Source organism: Gymnoscopelus microlampas (assembly GCF_963454915.1).
Source record: "Gymnoscopelus microlampas genome assembly, chromosome: 20".
Lineage (NCBI taxonomy): Eukaryota > Metazoa > Chordata > Actinopteri > Myctophiformes > Myctophidae > Gymnoscopelus > Gymnoscopelus microlampas.
Genome location: NC_139957.1, coordinates 10,127,346 through 10,147,125, shown reverse-complemented (window position 1 = coordinate 10,147,125; position 19,780 = coordinate 10,127,346). Strand labels below are relative to the sequence as shown.

General features: G+C 44.4%; 1 protein-coding gene across 1 annotated transcript in view; it reads left to right on the top strand.

The window, feature by feature from the left end:
* Positions 1 to 19,780, top strand: part of daam2 (dishevelled associated activator of morphogenesis 2) — a 141,227-nt gene that overhangs the window by 41,534 nt on the left and 79,913 nt on the right. Inside the window, exon 2 of the mRNA XM_084045757.1 lies at positions 14,236 to 14,618. Within this exon, the coding sequence (XP_083901883.1) occupies positions 14,448 to 14,618 (171 nt within the window). The 5' untranslated portion in view covers positions 14,236 to 14,447. The remainder of the gene's footprint in view (positions 1 to 14,235; positions 14,619 to 19,780) is intronic.

The window sequence follows — 19,780 nt, the reverse complement described above, 5'->3', positions numbered from 1 at the left end:
CCAAGGACCCCCCCAAATTGACACACATTAGCCCGCGGACCCCCATTTGAAAAGATATGCCAGGGACCCGCATAAGAGAAGATTTTTTTATGGCTACACAGCAGTGATTCTCAACCATTTTCATTTCAAGGACCCCCAGTTTGATGTGCGTTTGGCCATGTCCCCCTTTTGATACTATTGTGATCTCCGGGACCCCCAATCTGCACTGTAGTATCATCAGGTTTAATTTCACTCTGAGAGAGTACAGATGGAACCAAATCTAGTAGATATATCTACACATCAATCATCAATCAAGTCACCTTAAATCAAGTGGCAGATGCCACTTTATTTTGTTTTATTTTATTGTTTTAGGGGCATGGCGTGTGGTCTACCTACACAGCCTTTGTGATCTAGTGGTAGATTGCGATCTACCTTTCGGGCACCCCCTGCTGTACGTCCATGTTCTAGGAGTCTTTATTTACTGAAATGAGAGTCCTGAATAATCCCAGTCGAAGTGAAAGCCGTGGAGAGATGGAGAGGAGAGATAATTTCCGTGGAATATTTTCCCTCACACCGTTGTTATCTGATCACAGGGAGGGGAGGAGGGAGAACGTAAGCAAAGGAATGAACAGTGGTGTGGAAGAGGAACTTTTTACTTAATGTGTGTCATTACCATTACCACCAATACTCGGTTACAAGTTAAGGGCCTCCTGTGTTAAAACATTTGACTTGAGTAAAAGTACAAAAATATTGGAATCAAAATATACTAACATGTACCAAAGTAAAAGTACTCCATGTGTCTAACCTTTTTGAAAATAGCAGACCTGCAAGCTCACAACCTCGTCGCATCGTGAGCATGTAGATCGGCTATTTTCAAATACCCTAAACATAGAATAGGGCCTACAGTAAGTGGTTAATGCATGCTTTGTATCAATATTCAAAATATGTTACTAAAACTGTCAAATAATTGTGGTGGTGTTAAAAAAGGGTATGAACAATATTTGCCTCTGAGATGTTGTGGAGTAGAAGTATAGAAGTAGGAATAAAGAAGAAAATACTCAAGTAAAGTAAGTAAAAGTACCTCGGTGTAAATGTAATGAGTTACTTTCCACCACAAGGAATGAGGGATGGAGGGAGGGAGGGAAGGAAGAGAGAAGGGTGGGTTTCCGTTCTTCATTATCCTCCTGGAAGATGCACGTAGGCATGTCGGTGCACAGGCAGGCAGACAGACAGGCCTTATCAGCATTCTCCTCCAAACCTTAGGGAGTGTACCATTTAGGGCAAAAGCCTTATGCCTTGATTTATTTTATACTTGGTTTGGCATGCTGCGTCGCGCACCTAAAATAGCTGATCTACAAGCTCACAATGTGTTGCCGTGGGGCACGTTGTGAGCTTGTAGATTTGCTATTTCGGGCGTGCGACGCCGGCGCACCACTAAGTATAAATCAGACTTTAGAGCCTGTGACGTTGCTATGAGAATTAAAAGTCATGTTTCAACACATCCTCCTGTATGTTACATGTTATAAACCCGGGGACGCCGTTCCCAAAGCTTTTTTGAGCACGCACGTGCACATGTGTGCCTGCGAGACTGCGTTCCCATGATCTATCCAATGTACAGTAGCGGTGGCTGCTTAGCATAACATTTAGTCTGTTGTAGTGCTGTGACTGTCTGATATATCAATCATTGGAGGTGTCAATGTGTACTTACAGTACGTAGAATTAGGCTGTAGCAGCCATCCACTTTGCATAACATTATAGGAGTTTGCCTACTCTTCATAGCTTGTTCGGTAGAGCTGAGCGCTCGCTTTTTGGACCACAAGGTCGTGGGTTTGATCCCACTCAGCGCATGAGTAGCACGGCTTGGGTGCGACAAGTCGTGCGGTAAGTACTGGGAGCTGATGGTGGCTAGGTGTCGCCCTCCACCTCAGCAATCCATCTCCCAGGGTTCTATTGAAATGGGGATAATGAGTGGGATCAAACTGAGATCAAACGTCAAACTAAAATGAATATTTGTGTGCATGTGCGCGAGTGTGTGTGCGTGACAATACAATAGTATTCCCACTGTTCCCAATTATCGCCACTACACCCCTGGTTATAAACGCCTAATGCCTTGTCTAAAGTGTCTGAGTTCAACTGAAGTCAAACCAGACGGGGTCAAATAACGGCGTGGCTTCCATTGTGGATCCCGGGCATCGTGTTGATGACATACAGTATCCACACTGACATCATATTGGTATTCAAATGTGGATTGATTTGCCTCGCCTTTGACTTCCAGTATAGAATTACAAGTTTTAAAACGTGACCTTTTAAAAAGTATAAAACATTTGATCTCAGATCCAGTGGTCTGCAAGATTAGCAGCGGACAGACACACAGACCCTCTTCCAGCCGGCTCGGCCCCTGGGAGCCACACAGTAAAAGTGGAGTAGATTCTATTTCTGGGTCTCACAATTCTCTTGTCGTCTCTTGTCATCGTCAGTGAAGTCTCTGAGACAAACCAATGCGGTCACGGCTAAAAATAGCCACTGGCACAGCTATTTGATCAGATATGCACCAACCATAACGTGAGGGGCAGACGTTTGTCTCCAGTTTGACCCCCAAGGGGTCCTTGGGGGGTTTCCAGGGGGTCCCCAGCTAGGAACCAAATATGCTCTTATAGGTCTGTTCCATTCGTGCACTCTCGGAGTTACGGGAGGGGTCTGTGGGTCCTTGAAATTAAAATAAAAAAGTGTGTTGTTCTCAAAGTGGGGTCATTGCCCCCAGGGGTGCTACCAAGGGGCACAATTTGAAAAGAGAGCTAAATGGGTCGGAACTTGAAAATTATGTCAGCTTCTCTCCTCCTAGATGTAATATCGTCTCTGTCGGGTGGAAACCTTATATGTCCAAAACTGTTACTTTTCACGATTCAAATTCAAAAGTAGCAGATCGACCTGCTACTTTTAATATGTTTGTGTGAATCTGTAGTATGATCAAGTAGGGCATTCATTTATGGAAAAAAACACAAAAAGTGAGGTTTCTGCCCGACAGCAACGATATTCAGCCTAAATTATGTTGTTGTTTTCACAATAGGTGTGCCGGCAGCCAGAGGTTATGGCTACAGTATTTGGGGGTCCTTGGCATGAAAAAGGCTTGGGGAACCCCCTGGTCTAGGTCTTAGTTAGTTAACCACAAACCCTGCCCACCAGGATTGGTCCCAGTGGTGGAAAAAGTGCTCAAATTCTTTACTTAAAAAGTATCAATATTGCGATGGAATTCAATATTTACTTGAGTAAAAGTACAAGAGTATTGGTATCAAAATGTACTTAAAGTACCAAAAGCAGAAAGTACATTACGCAAAATGTCCCATTTCACAAGTTTTCAAATGTATAAAATATTTCTACAAGCTCACAATGCGTTGCATCGCGACGCATTGTAAGCTTGTAGATCGTCTACTTTCAAATGGCGGAAATGTTTATAGGGCTGAAGTGGCTAATGTATGTTTTGTAATAATAATCAAAATCTACAAAGTAATTAGTAACTAATGCTGTCAAATAATTGTAGTAGAGTAAAAGTACAACATTTGCCTCTGAGATGTAGTGGAGTAGAAGCAAAAGTACAGAAAATTGGAAATACTCCAGTAAAGTAAAAAAAAGACCTCAAAATTGCTCTTAAGTGCACTACTTGAGTAAATGTACTTGGTTAGTTTACACCACTGGTCCCAACCCCAAAATCCTCTGGCCCATTGTCCGGGGTTCACACGAGAAAAGCCACTCACTCACAAAAAAAAAAAAAAACTCACATGAAAGCGCGCTGGCCTTCCCAATGTGAAATCCCCAGCAGAATGTGTGCAGCACTTTTCAAAAACGCAGCGATGCAGGAATGCATCGCATGCAAATGTAGCGTGAACTACTGCCAGCCCCTCCGCTGTGGAGGTCTGGCCATTTGAAAGGCAGCTGAGAGTCTGTAACCCACCACTCACCACTGGGCTTCGCACCGAAATAGATTGTGATGTCACTTCTCAAGAATGTAAGTCGCAAGTGTGTCTAATGTAAGTGTTCAGTGGTGGAAGAAGTACGCTGGTTTTTTCTGTTTTTTTTTTTCCTTAAGTAAAAGCAAAGTACCACAATGTGCAAATACTCTGTTAGATGTAAAAGGCCCGTGTTAAACCTAAGCATACAAAGCATACTTAAAGTACCAAAGTAAACAAAAAATGTAAACAAAAAAAATGCTACGTGTAATAATAGTATAAATTATTACTTCGTAATAATCAAATACAAATCTGCAAAGTAAATCGAAATTGTCTCTAAAGTTTTCAAATAATTGTATTGAAGTAAAAAGGACAATACTTTCCTCTGAGATGTAGTGGAGTAGAATGTATTGAAAAATGTAAACACTCAAGTAAAGTAAAAGTACCCCAGAATTGTAGGGCTGGGGTTGCAAATGTACTTATATTTACTTTCCACCACTCTGTGTGTGTGTGTGTGTGTGTGTGTGTGTGTGTGTGTGTGTGTGTGTGTGTGTGTGTGTGTGTGTGTGTGTGTGTGTGTGTGTGTGTGTGTGTGTGTGTGTGTGTGTGTGTGTGTGTGTGTGTGTGTGTGACTACTGTACTGTACTGTGTGTTTCCACATAACATTAATTTGAACCGTGATTGTAAATCGTTCATTTTTTATTTTCATTAATTATGGAATTCTTGAGTTAGCGTTCAGTGACACCGGGGGACATGACGTAAGCATCATAGTAAGCACAGGAAGTGGCTTCTCTGTCATTGACCCATGCTGGGCTGTCAGACACGGCTTGAGCTTTTCCTCAACGGAGGAGGAAAAGCCTGTACGTTTCACAGCATTAAAGCGTAGCATGTAACTTTTCTTTAATGAATAAAATGTCATTTTGTCCATTCTGTATGCAGTGGTTCTCAACTTTTTACATTTTAAGGTCTCACCTTAACTCTGACAGTGTACAAAAGGAACCAAATGGACCCGTGAGGGTCCATTTGGTTCCATTTGTACACTGTCAGAGTTACTGACTTGTAAGGGTCAATTTAGACCCTCCTAAAGGAATCCCGAGTATGTTTCAACATTTAGATCGTGTCAAAGGTCATGTCTCACCTAGACACAGGATCTGACACCAATTTTAACCTGATGGTTAAGATACAATTTATCCCCTGAGCAAGCAGGCACGCTCTATTTAGTAAAAATGTCAGCGCTTGCACAGGAAACCGGGTTCAAATCCGGTGTAGAAGAGGAAAGTTTTAATCTAACATCGTATCAAATGGGAGTCTGTGGCCTAATGCTTATCAACCAGTGGCATCACAACGGTTTGTCATTAAAGGTTGAGAACCATTGATCTAGATTGATCTCAGAACAAATCGGCCACCCATGCTGCAAAGTCCCTTTTTTTTTTTAATGAAGAAGCGATGCATGTGTAAAAACCATGACCTCATCAGCGTGAGCTCTGATAGACTGTAACAGTGGGGGGAGGGGGGGACTGCCCCCCCTGCAGAGTGCTTCTTCGCTAATGTAACCGATTAGCTCCGCAGTGTGGCCTTTGACCTAACAGGGGGAAATGACTGATGTCTACAGGGTTTCCCCAAGGCCTGCATCCAGTGACTGTGGGTGGGCCAAAGGGGCTGGGGGGCGGGGGCGGGTTTCCATGGGGGTGGGGTGAGGGGTGAGGAGGGGGGGCCCATGGGAGAGTGAGTTTTCAATGGCGCGCTAAGGCCCTGGCGATTTGGATGAGAGCCAGCGGGTTTGAGAAAATAAGAATTGGAGGGTACAGGCCCATTAGTCACTGGACAGACAGACAGTAGGAAGTGTGTGTGTGTGTGTGTGTGTGTGTGTGTGTGTGTGTGTGTGTGTGTGTGTGTGTGTGTGTGTGTGTGTGTGTGTGTGGGATGGGGGGGGGACATGGAAGAGGGCATGTCTGGGGGCAGCGGCCCCCCAAACGTTGGTGTGGTGCCCGGTTGTCAAATGGCCGTTGTGAATATAGAATGCATGGATTTGTGATGTTTGCTGGAAAGTGATCCTTACGCACTGACATGTAAATTATTAGATACATGTTGTGACACTTAAAATGGTGAACAGAGACCTTATACACTCACTCTTTATTTACTCTACACACACACACACACACACACACACACACACACACACACACACACACACACACACACACACACACACACACACACACACACACACACACACACACACACACACACCCTGTTCCTGTAGATGGCAACACAAACAAACATTATATTATACATTATATTATTATAATGAGGCCTACACAATACCTTTTCATTTACCATCAACACCGTTCAGTCCACCACAGCAGTGGTTCTCAAAGTGCGGCCCTGGGTCATTGAGGGGGTCACAATCGTCGTCACAATATCGATATTGAGGTATTTTGGTCCAAAGATATTGTGATTTTGGCCCTATACAGTGGACCACTGTGGTACTGAAAACTCCAGTATCACTTCTAGCTAGCTTCATGCCGCGCTATGAGCTTGTAAATCAATGTACAGTATCTGCCATTTTTGAATAGCCAAAGAAATCCATGTCACAGCATTTACTCTCCGTATCGTGTTCTCTTGCCTGTGCCAACGTGGCACCCCTTCCTCCGTCTGTGATGCCGGGCTGCTTAAACGAGTCATGCCTGTACCCACCCCCCCCCTCCTCCTCCTCCTCACCGCGCCACCACCCCACCCCCCCTCTCCCCCCAGAGGAATGGTCCTCATTTGTGGGACCCCAGAAAACAACGTGCACAGCATGTGACCACGCTGGCTCCCGTCTCGCCCCTTTTTTCATTTTTTTTCTCCTCCTTTTTCAAATGTATCCCTTTTTTAAAGATGATCCCGTTCTTATTTGTTCTCGTCGCATTCACATGTTTTTGTTCATTGTTTTAACCAGTGGTTCTCATCCTTTTCTGGATCGTTTGGGGTGCACTTGGAAATCTCAAAAAGCGGCCTGCCCATCTGACCGCTTACCCGCGTTGCATTGCGACACGTTGTGAGCTTGTAGATCGATATAGGGCTTAAGTGTCCATTTGCTTCCATTTGTTTGAGAAACACTGGTATTGTATTTGAACTGTATAGCAAAAGTGAAGTCCACACACCAGCTCTGACAGTGTGATAAAACCGGTTTCCAGAAACCGTTCCAAATGTGATGGAACCAATTCCGGTTCCTCAATCTTGGAGTCCTTTCCTCCTGGTTCCGGATCCCAACCCAAGACAGTGAACACTGGACTTTGCTGAGTGTGGCACATACAGTACTACTAGGTGCAACAGTAGCTACACTGCAGTGTGCCAAGAGCAGAACAGTGTGTGTGTGTGTGTGTGTGTGTGTGTGTGTGTGTGTGTGTGTGTGTGTGTGTGTGTGTGTGTGTGTGTGTGTGTGTGTGTGTGTGTGTGTGTGTGTGTGTGTGTGTGTGTGTGTGTGTGGGGGGCACAAAAAAAGCAGTGTTGTGTGACAGATGTGTTTTGGAGAGAATGGAAATTATACAGGCACAGATGTTTGAGAGCCTGATCTCCACACAGATACAGTATACACAGTGTCTCTCTTCCTCTTTCCATCTCTCTGTCTCCCTCCCTCCGCCTCTCTCTCTCATGTGCCGCAGCAGCCTATCTCTCCTCACTGCCTCCTCCTCCTCCCTGTCTTTTCTTCCTCCACTGACCTAGTTCCCTGCAATGGGGATGAGGTAGTGAGCTGAATGGGAAGTGGCAGCAGCATCCCTCCTCTCCCTCCCTCTCTCTCTCTCTCTCTCTCTCTCTGCTTCTCTCTCTATCTCTCTCTCTCTCTCTGCTCGGCTGCATCAAACAGCCGAGTGGCTCCTCTCTGTTTCAGGTGTGTGTGTGTGTGTGTGTGTGTGCACTTGTATTACTATGCAATGCGGACGGCATGCCCCCCCCCACAAGTATAGTTAGAATTTGAAAAACATTGTGAGGAAGAAGAAATGGTTGTTTAGTGGTTAAAAATGATTTGGGGAGTCAGGCTTATATTATACAGTTAGGAAAGGATTTGGGTTAGAACTATATACATGATTTATACACTGGTGTCGCGCACCGAAAAATTAACCGATCTACAAGCTTGTAGATCCGTCTTTTAAAATGCTCAAAAACTGTTAAAATGCCATTCACAAAATGTTGATGCCCTCACAAGTATAGTAATACAAATGTGTGTCTGTGTGTGAGAATGTGCAGGTACATCGTAGTCCTACTTACTGTATGCTCGCATGTATCTGCGCATAATACACGTGCATGCTTAAACATGAGTGGGGTGTGTCTGTGCATGAAGAATGAGTAAGCCTGGTGTTCTAATGTGCATGTTTGTAGTGTGTGTGTGTGTGTGTGTGTGTGTGTGTGTGTGTGTGTGTGTGTGTGTGCGCATGTGCGCATGCATGCATTTGAGCAGTGTTCACGGCACGCCATGAAGCAGAACTAACACATTTTTATGTAGTTGTTTCTTCAAGTGCATGTAAACTGTCCGTTCATCATCTGCAGGCAAGCGTGTGGGAAAAAATGTCTGGTAGGATGAAAAATCCCTGTCTTTACGTACCTCCCCAATCTTTTCTCATTTGCAACACACACACATACACACACATACACCCCCCAAGTAGCAGAAAAAGATGTAGAAATTGTTCATACTAGAGATACCTGTTCCCCAAAGATGTTGGGGTTCCTTCCACTCTAATGTCACTCTAATGTCTATCACTGTCACTGGTATAGGGGGAAATGTAATGTGTGTTTGTGTGCGCTCTCCCACACACTTGGCTAAATCACGAGCCAGGCTGATGTGACAACGAACCCACCGATACAGAGAATGGATAACAAGACGGGAAATAAAACATAAAACCAGAGAAAGCGTCTCTGTTTGCGATAGAAAAGCGAGAGGGAATGGAACTCGGTAGCTCCCTGCGGGGGGGGGGGGGGGGGGGGGGGGGGGGGGGGGTAAAGGGGACAGTGTAATATGGAAATGCATGCAGTGTTGCCATGTCTGCTTATTATGAGCGACTTTGGGCTTGTTTTTTCTGTAAAAGACGCGTGTAAATATTGGTAGTTGCAGGTTCTTTTTTTGGGGGCTTGTCTTTAAAGTGTAGTTGCTTATTTTGGGCTTGATGCCAAATGTTGTTTAAAAACCAGTGGTTCTCAAACATTTTCATGGCAAATAAATATGTATTTATCCGCCCCATGAAATATTTGTGGTGTTAAAATGTTTCAAAAACATATTCCACATTTTGTTTTTTTCAAGATTTGTTTTTCGATCCACAAGCTTTCTTTCAATGTTCGTTTTCGATCTCACAATGCGTTGAGATGGGACACGTTGTGAGCTTGTATATTGGCTAATGTAAATATGGGTTTAAAGTGCTCATGTGGCCTAGTCGCTTCTTTTGGGCTTGTTTTCATAGACCTGTTTGCTTATTTCTCTCGCAAACTCTGGCAACACAAGGCCGGCAGTGATGGACTGAGTCAATTTGCCGTGTGTGTGTGTGTGCAGAGAGCAATGGTAAACAGTACTGCAAAAATCAATCATTTATACACCAACGCATGCCCTCCATCATTTATCTTCTAGCATTCGTGCAAGGCTTAGTGTGTGGGTTTGTGTTCCTGTGTTTGTGTGTACGTGGGTGTGTATATTCCTGTATGTGTTTATGAGTGTGTGTGTACTTGTATTACTATACTTGCGAGGGCTAAATTGTTCAATTTCAAAAACAGGACAAATGATTGTTTTATCATAAAAAAGAAAAGATTTGTTAGGATTAGGCATCTAGGGCGGGGGTCTTTTTTTGCATGAACCACTTGAACCCTAGCATCCTTATTCTGAGGGTAACATTAGCCGAAATTAGCAGATCTAGTGAGCTTGTAGATTGGCAATTTTTTGAGGGTTTAAGTGGTTAACTGTCTGAAAATGCACATTAACATGAATCCAACACAAAGCTACACATTGACATTGCTGTCAAACACGTCTATGAAAAAAGTTTTATCTGCAACACAATTTCATACAATATGTAGTGGGGGGTCCCTGCCTCACCTCTCTCTCAGCTAAGGGGTCCTTCGCCTCAAAAACGTTGGGGTTGGAGTTTTTATAATATGAAATACCAAAAATATCAGACCTACAAGCTGTGCAACGTGCTGTGAGCTTGTAGATTGGCAATTTTCGGTGCATGACACTCAGTATAACTCAGGGGTTAGGGTTAAAAATGGCCATCCTAAAATGTTGACGTCCTCACAAGTATAGTAATACAAACGTGTGTGTGTGTGTGTGTGTGTGTGTGTGTGTGTGTGTGTGTGTGTGTGTGTGTGTGTGTGTGTGTGCGTGTGTGTGCGTGTGTGTGTGTGTGTGTGTGTGTGTGTGTGTGTGTGTGTGTGTGTGTGTGTGTGTGTGTGTGTGTGTGTGTGTGTGTGTGTGTGTGTGTGTGTGTGTGAGTGTATTTGGATCACTTGGCCTACTTCTCCTGGGTATGGGCTGGCAGCGGGCCAGCAGGAATGGTGCTGCTGAGTGAGGACCGGCCGCACGTGGAGATAGAGAGACACACACACACACACACACACACTTAAGACAGGAGTTTCAGGATGTTATCGTGCTGAATCCCCTGTCGAGCAGCCTCTCCTTCGCTGGGCTCCACCAGCTGCCCACATGCAACAGAAACACTCTCTCTTCCATAATGACTTGGCACGGGCTCCTCGCGCTGGATCTTGTCCTAATAAAAGAAGAAGAAGAAACCATTCAGAAAGCGCTGTGTCATGGCTTTCCCCAGGTGATAAAAACCTGAAAGAACCTGCGTGGTTTGTCTACTTACCAAGTACATGCAGAATGCGGAATCCTGAGTGTTGTTCATCCACATGAACGAGAGCGTCTCTATTCCACTGGTTCTCTAACGTTTTTCATGTCAAGGACCCCCAAATTGTCACGTATTTGTCTACGGACCCCCATTTAAAAAATATATGCCAGGGACCCCATAAGAGACGTTAGGATCCATTTGGTTCCATTTGTACGCTCTCAGTTACAGACACATAAGGGTTCATTTGGTTCCTAACTATCAATCATTTGGCTGGGGACCCCCTGGCACCCCCTTCGAGGACCCCACTTTGAGAACCACTGCTCTATTCTATGGGGAACAGAGATGTGGTGTGTAGAGAAAAAAAGGAGCGGACCTAGTATAGAGCCCTGGGGTAGCCCGGTCAACTAGGGTTTAAGTGCTGTGTAGAAATTGACCCATAAATCTATATTCTTGACACTGCCAATCTTAGTTGTTTTTTTCGTGCAGTGCTCTCTTATTTTTGTCCCCAGTTCAACACTGAGCTACAAGATAAGATAACAGCAAACCATGATGGAACACTTATCTTCCATGCCTGTGCATGTTTGGTTTATCATGCGACGTCTGGCCAAATCTGTGTGGTTGTTTGATAGTTATGTTAAAGCAGCAAACTCCTCCAAAGATGTGGAGCATCGCATGAGAAACCCATTATGCACACTCCATTCGACAGCAGTCAGATTCCGCTTCTGTTGAAACAACAGTGGCTTGGTGAGGTGGGCACATTCATTTCGACTGTGTGTGTGTGTGTGTGTGTGTGTGTGTGTGTGTGTGTGTGTGACATTGGGTACAAATGTCGACACGACAACACTTGTCATTTCTATGGGGGACGGAATGTCACACCTTTGTTGTCTAACAGCGCATAGGCCTTGTTGTCACAACTATGGCTTTGCACAGTGCTTTGTATTGGTGCTGTTAAGGCACACAGGTGCAGGATCACATGCAAGCGTGCTCACACACACACACACACACACACACACACACACACACACACACACACACACACACACACACACACACACACACACACACACACACTTAGCTGTCATCCAATATGCTGATGCAACAGCCTGCAAACAGCCACTATTTCGGGCTGTTCACATGTGTGTATTATTCAAAGCCCTTAGTTAGTATGCAGCATTAAAACGTCATGGAGCATGTAATATTCACAAAAACCTCCCAATCACTACAACATGTGCTTGTTCTCTATTTAATGTATGTTCCTGCCATCCATTTGCCACAGCCCCTGCGCTCTCTCTAGCTCCTGCTTGCAGACTTAGGGCGCCTTCAAGCAGGCGGAAAGAAAAACCAACGGAGCAGTAGACCGAAAGGCAAAATGGAAATCTGGTGTTTTCCCTTTTTTGCCCCCCGCCCCCCATTTCAGCTTCTGTCAAGGGCCCAGCGCATTCATAAAGAATTTAACCGTCCCGGGCTATTTTTAGACGCACGTTGAGAACTCCTACGCAGAGCCACTTGTGCTGGAGCGAGCTTGATGTGCGGGTAGCTGCGCTCACTCGAGATGTAGGCTATTGCACTGTGAAATCCCGAAGGTTCATCTAACTCTGAGAGTGTACAAATGTAACCAAATGGACCCGTAAGGGTCCATTTGGTTACATTTGTACACTCTCAGAGTTACAGTTACAGACCCATAAGGGTCCAACCATCTATCATTTTAGCTGGGGACCACCTGGAACCCCCTCAAGGACATGTGTACACTCTTCAATCAATTCATTCAATCAATGCTTTATCTATGCAGCACATTTCATACATCAAGAGCAGTCCAATGCGTTTCACAGAAGAGGTTCAGAGTTGCAACTGGATAAATGAACACTTGAGGATTTACATCAAGCCGAGGTCTTAAACTCCGACTGCCCCTATTAAACAAAACAGGTGCGAGGCCTCCGCATTTTTCCCACGACCTGTTTACGCTTTCCTTGCTAGTTTCTGGGTCTGAAACCGCCTTAATCGTAATCCTCGGCAGCGATGGCTGTAAATTATTTCAAAGTGGGAGGTCAACTGTAGACTGTGGGATGAATCTTCTCTTATTTTCCCTCTCTGTGCTGTTGTAGGTCTTTGGTTTTTAGTGTTGTCTTTGCCAGAGCTGCATACATTTTTCATGGGAGTAAATAGCTTTATAATTGAGCTGGCTTCTAGGGGGTTTATTTTCCCCCTCCTTTGGTCAAGTGGTTTTGGTCTGGTGTGTGTGAGTGTGTGTAATGTGTCAATGCTATTAGCATAACACTTTTATGCTAGGGCCATTCATTCACAAATTGCAGGAGGTTGTTGGCACAAGAGGTTTAAGCATGCGTAATTTGTGTGTGTGCGCGACGATGCGCACGCGTGCGTGCGGACATAATAGAGAGTTATGCGTACTGTACCGACCACCCATATCCTTTCCGCGGCGTTGAGGAAATCCTCCTCCCATTTAAACCTCTCCCCTCATTGTAGTGGATGTCATTCTTCTCGCTGTCCACGCACGCACACGCACCCACACCCACACGGTGCGTTAGTGCCACTCCATTGGAGCAGTTAGTGTAGCATTGGGTCACCACTGTTGGGTGCAGACTCACGGTGCAGGCACCATTGTACCACATTAGACAAGAGGTCTCTTTGTCACGCACTGAAAGCCTGCGATGTCAGGGCTTGGCTACGGTGTCCACGCAGTAAAACCCTCAGTGTTGGTTGAACTCTTGAGTGTAAAAAGTGGACCCGGAAGCAGAGCTATTTTCAGCACACATGGATGTTGAGGGGGAAAAAGGAAGGGGACCAAGTATAGGCCCCCATGGGGCAACTAATTGCTGTTGGGCAGAAAGCTCTTATCTCTAGATTTTAACTTTTAATTCATAAATGAACGCCCTACTTGATCATTCTACAACGCCACACAAAAGTATCAAAAGTAGCAGATCTACAAGCTCGAAACGCGAGACGTTTACTTTTGAGCTTGTGATCTGCTACTTTTTCGTTTTTGAATTTGAATACTGAAAAGTACTGATGAGGTTTCCACTATATCGTTGCTGTAAGGCAGAAAGCTTGTATCGCCATATTTCAAAATTGTATTTCGTCATATGACTGTGTCGCACAAGTTGCAAGAATTGCCCATCTACAAGCTCACAACGCCTCACATATTGTGAGCTTGTCGATCTGCTATTTTCGCTATTTCTGAAAATGTTCTGGAAAGTAAAAGTGACTTGTGTTAGTTGTGTTCTTTGGGTTTTATAAATACTGAACCAATGAATTATAACAATGAACTATTAACAAAAGCTTGTAACTAAAGATCCATTGGAACCAAGGTTATTATTTTTTTGTATTCCCGAAAAGTTGCATACAGTACCAGTAAATGTTTCAGACGTACAGGGTTTCCCGACCCGACAGCGCCGATATTTCCTATAGTGGTTACAAGCATTTCAACTGTCTTCCTATAATAACCTCGTCTCTTTCTCCGCCTCGTGTTTCTCTTCCCTCTCTTCCAGATCATGCCCCCTAGATAGCGAGCCTCGACCTCCCCTCCACTCCCCCCCCTCCCCATCCCTTCGTCCCCGCCCCTACCCCCCCCCCCCCCCCCCCCCAACCCCCCCACCCTCCCTCGGCGCCCCCTTCGAGACCCGACGGCAGCGCCCGGCCCGGCGAGCCGCCAATCGCCTCCTCCTCCTCCTCCGTCGACGTCATCGTCTCGGCCTTCGCCATGCCGCCCAGGAAGCGGACGCGGGCCGGCCTGGGCTTCCTGTGCTGCTTTGGCGGCAGCGAGCCCCTGGAGATCAACCTGAAGGACAGCAGTGTGCCGCTGCAGCTGCTGGAGTTCAGCGCCCCCATGCCCCCCGAGGAGGAGCTGAACGCACGCTTCTCCGAGCTGGTGGTGAGTGAGTGAGGATGGGGATACCATGGTGTGTGTGTGTGTGTGTTTGTGTGTGTGTGTGTGCGGTGATTGCACTTTAACCTGTGTAGAGTCCCTCAGGGCTCTACACAGGTGTCTCTTCTGTTTTCTGTTGTTGTGGGGAAGGCTTTAGCTGAAAATATCCTATCGACAAGCTCACAACGTGTCTTGTCTCAAAAGTACTTTGCTAATTATTTCGGGTTGTGACCTTATAGATCGGCGATGTATACAGGGGTTAAAGTGGTTAAACCGATTTTAATGCTATTAACACATTTAGCTGGGGACCCCCTGGAACCCCCTCAATGGCCCCCCTGGGGTTCCCCATCCCCCACCTTGAGAACAAGACCAAATAGTAGGGGTTAGCACAGCAGTGACAGAGACGTTACACATGGGGGGGGGTTAATTGGCATAATGACGATACTAGGAGGAAGACAAAGGAGAAGAATTGGGGAGTTTTAAAGCAACAGTCTCGTTCACACAAGTCGCGGCGTCACGGGGTGCTAAAGCGTGCGACCATTTAGCAGTGGTGGAAAGTAACTAATTACATTTACTCAAGTACTGTACTTAAGTAAAATCTTGAGGTACTTTTACTTTACTGGAGTGCTTCCAAATTTCAATACTTTTACTTCTACTCCACTACATCTCAGAGGCAAATATTGTTCTTTTACTACATTTATTTGGAAACTTTAGTTACTGGTTACTTTGTAGATGTTGATTATTATTACAAAACATACATTAACCACTTCAGCCCTATACATTTTGGCCATTTGAAAATAGCAGACCTACAAGCCCACAATGCGTCGCATTGTGAGCTTGTAGTTCTGCTATTTTCAAAAGATGTTTATACTTGTGAAATGGGACATTCTGCATAATGAGTACTTTCTACTTTTGCTACTTTCAGTACATTTTGATGCCAATACTTTTGAATTCTGATCTTTTACTTGTAACAGAGTATTTCTACATTGCAATATTGATACTTTTACTCAAGCAAAAAAATGTGAGTACTTTTACTGCCGTTTAGTCTAACCAGCAGCGCTTAGATAATTAACAGGACATTCAGACAGGTCTATCCTCGGAGAGCAGTTACTTCTACTACAATAGACACCTGACATCATTGTCTGTACTACATAATGTTACCCCACGTCCTCCATTAGATAAAAAGCTGCTCCACCGTTTTATTCGTTACACATAACAACCAATAATCCAGTGCTTGTTGTTTTGTAAAATGAGTGGATGCGGGTAGGCTCCATTTAATGTGGGTTGGCAAAAATATGCTTATATCAGCAGGTACCAACCTTTGTCATTCAACCAATAACATCACGACATTTGCCTGTCAATGTTCCACATGGGGCTATAATACTCATTATTCTATATTACACTTGAGGGTCTAATTTTCGGCATTTTAATTCAGTCAGGGGAGCAGGGATAAAACATATCCACCCCGGCGATAAAAGTTAACGGAGGGCAGTGGTGGAAAAAGTACTCAAATGTTTTACTTAAGTAAAAGTGTCAATACTGCAATGTAGAAGTACTCCGTTACAGGTAAAAGTCCGGAATTCAAAATTTACTTGAGTAAAAGTACAAACGTATTGGTATCAAAATGTACTTAAAGTACCAAAGGTAAAAGTACAAACATGTTTGAAAATAGCAGATCTACAAGCTCACAACGTGTCGCATCGCGACGCGTTGTGAGCTAGTGGAGTAGAAGTGGAGTAGAAGTAAAAGTATTGGAAATTGGAAATACTGAAGTAAAGTACAAATACCTCAAAATTTTACTTAAGTAAATGTACTTTCCACCACTGATGGGGAGGGTATCAAAAGCAGAGGCATGAAATTCCACCCCCAATCCAAACCCTGGTTAGCACAATCTGGTGGAGCACACCAAACATTTCAACACACATGCTTGTATTAGCGTGACAAATAAATCTCTTGAATCTTGAACCTTACGAATCTTCTCTATGTCACACAAGGGACCTATTTCCAAACGAGTCGTTGTGCAGAAACCAGCCACTGCTTGCTTACATTAGTAACTGAGTGAAAACAGAAGTCAAATGTGTTCTGGAACAAGCTCAGGACAGTACAGTGGTACAATATAAATCCTGGAATGTTCCCTTGTTTTTTTCCTTAACCCATTCGGGGGAAAGCATCTGTGTAATTTTTTACTTTGGCTATTCAGACATAGCAGATATACAAGCTCATAGCGCGTCACTTCGTCCTCGACTCCACATCTTTGAATATATATATTTTAAAAGCGAACATTTTTAACTCAAATCTTTGCTTCTTGGAGTCCCTGGAACCAGATATTTTGAGATGGGGGTCAGCGCCCAAATACATATACTTTTTGAGGATCCTTGACATGAAAAAGTTTGAGAACCACTTATATAGCAACGTTTTTCAGGAAACTGTTAGGATTTAGAAGACATTTTTAGAATCGGCCTCAGGTCTTAATGGGAAGCAGCCATTGACTTCCCTTCCTTGCAGGTCGTTCACTATCCCGGCCCTAAATGGGATTAGCGATGGGAACGGGAAGGGTATTGCATCCTGTGGTGTGTGTGGACGTCTTGATGGTTGGATGAGCTAAAACCCCTGGCACCCATACCCTTGTCCATTCTGCTACACCCAGCCCCACCCTTTGCCTTACTTGTTCCATCTCATGCCCAGATCGTGCTTGTTGTGTGGGTGGGTGTCTGGCAGGCTGGCATGGCTGTGTGGGCCTGGCTGTACCTACAGTGTTGAGAGTGTTGTTTGGAACCCAGCTGTCGGAGCCAAGTGGTCTGCTATGGGTTTCAGCTTGCGTCCAAAGTTTGGGCATGAAAACAATATTGTTCATTTTACTATTTTTCTCTTGCTCGATTCTCTGTCCTGTCCTTCTATCTGTGACGGACATTTGTCATTGTGTCACCATTTTACGCAAGTTCCTGCAAAGAAATACCACTATAACTATTGAGAACAACTTAGGAAATGTTTATTCTATATTGTGATACATTTGTCTTTGATATCAAGGCAGGTCTTTGTTCAGTTGTTGAGGTGTGAGAAAGTTTCTTTTTTTTTTTTTAACAAATTGGCCCAGAATTTGCTGTCTGCTGCACCGTATTATGACTACTAATGTATGCACAGGCCATTTACCTACTATAGAGCAGCCCTAACACACTTAGGTTTAAAACGAAGTTAGGATGATAGTGATCAAGAGAGATGGCAAACTAGCCTGGCTCCAGACCAGACTCCATAGACCCTTGGGGGCCCCAGAACCCCCAGAACCCCACTTTGAGAACCACTGGTCTAGGCCTTAATGAACCACTAGGTGGCTATTAAATAAAATATTAGATTTATGTGGGATATGTACACTGCATAATTACAACACCAACATACAGTAATGACACTTTCCCTGTTCACAACTGAAAGGCCTGGCTAGACGCTTTACAAGAAGCAGGTCGTTACATGGGGAGAGGTTGCACGAAACGCTCGGAAAAGCGAGTTGGAGGCGTGTGTTGCTGTGGATAAAACCAAAACATGCCTGGCATATGGGAATGCTTAGCCAAATCACGGCAGCCCTCATAGTCCAGAACAAGGCAGAATGACCCACAGCTTATTTAGGGTAAATATCCAAGCCGAAGGAAGAAAAGGGAGAGGAGAGAAGGATACCCTCTCTGGTTTCAAAACCTCTTCACATGTAGTCACTGTTGTCGGGCAGAAACCTTGTATCTCCACATTTGATTTTTTTATGTTTTTTCCCTTAAATTAATGCCCTGCTTTGTCGTACGATAGTTTCGCACAAAAGTAGCAAAAATAGCTGATCTACCAGCTCGCAACGTGTCGTGGTGCGATGTGCGTTGTAAGCTTGTAGATTAGCTTGTTTATGTTCAAAAGTGAAAGTGGTTAAGTGTGTCCATTTACTGACAAGTTACAGTTTTGGACATACAAGGTTTCTGGCCGACAGCGACGATGTACTGTAGCTGTCCAAGTCAGGGCCAAGGGGAGGATTTGGTGTTTTCTGATTGGAACTGGGCCCATTCCACATGTTGTTATGAGTGGAGCTTTCTTCGGATTGTTACTGGATGGCTCGCGGCTGATGGTCTGGGACACGAGCACAGATGTTTGGTCTGCTGTGTGCACCGTTTACCGGACACTATGGCTGAGTACCTGTTAACCGCAGTGGTTCTCAACCTTTTCTGGATCAGGGCCCACTTGAAAATCTTGCAAGCGTTTGCCGCCCACTTAAGCTGGGTGGGCCGTCAGATGGGTGGGCCTTGCTGCTTGCTCAGGGGATGAATTGAATCTTGACCATCATCAGGTCAAAGGTGGTGTCAGATCCTGTGTCTAGGTGAGACATGACCTTTGATACAGATCTAAATGTCTCAATAGAAGAGCAGGGAGACAAAATACAACCACCCCAATTGTATAAGTTACGCAAGGGATAATTGACGGTCCTCCATCCGGGCATTGTTGAGAAATAAAACCCGACAGGGTGATCAGGCACCGACACGTAGCGTCGGTCCATAATCACCCGTCAATTATCCCTCTTATTACACGACTACTTAATAAATAAGTAAATAAATTGTTCCAAGTAACAAAACGAAGTATTTCCTTACTTACGGTAATGAAAGTATTCCATAAGAGTTGCGCTGGGCGGACGGTCGCCTCGGAAAACAAGGAAGTGTTGATCAAATAGAATACATACTACATTGTCTATTTCTCGCTTCAAATGTTTTCAAAAACATTCTTGAGAGCAATGATTAGCTGCCTGTAAATAACATAGTGTGTTTGTTTACATGGCTGTCATGTTGGATACAGCACAAAATCAAGCAGTGTAGCAGGTGCTCTGAGTCTTTGATTAGATAGCGATCTGTTATAGAGTTCATCGGTCATTATACAGAAATAACACACAGCTGAATTCAGTGATTGACCAATCAGAAGCATTCAACCAAGCCGTGTAATAAATTGCATTAACATACTCTACCATACATATTGGACAAAATAACATTTTATTCATTAAATAAAAGTTACATAGTGGCGCTTTAAGTGATAAATAGGGACGCCAGGGTTAAAGTGGTTAAAAGTGGCTTGTTGCGAAGTTTGAGGGGGAAACCTACACCTACTCTCCGTCCTGATCGATGAACCAGTCACCTGATAACTCACCCGGTGAC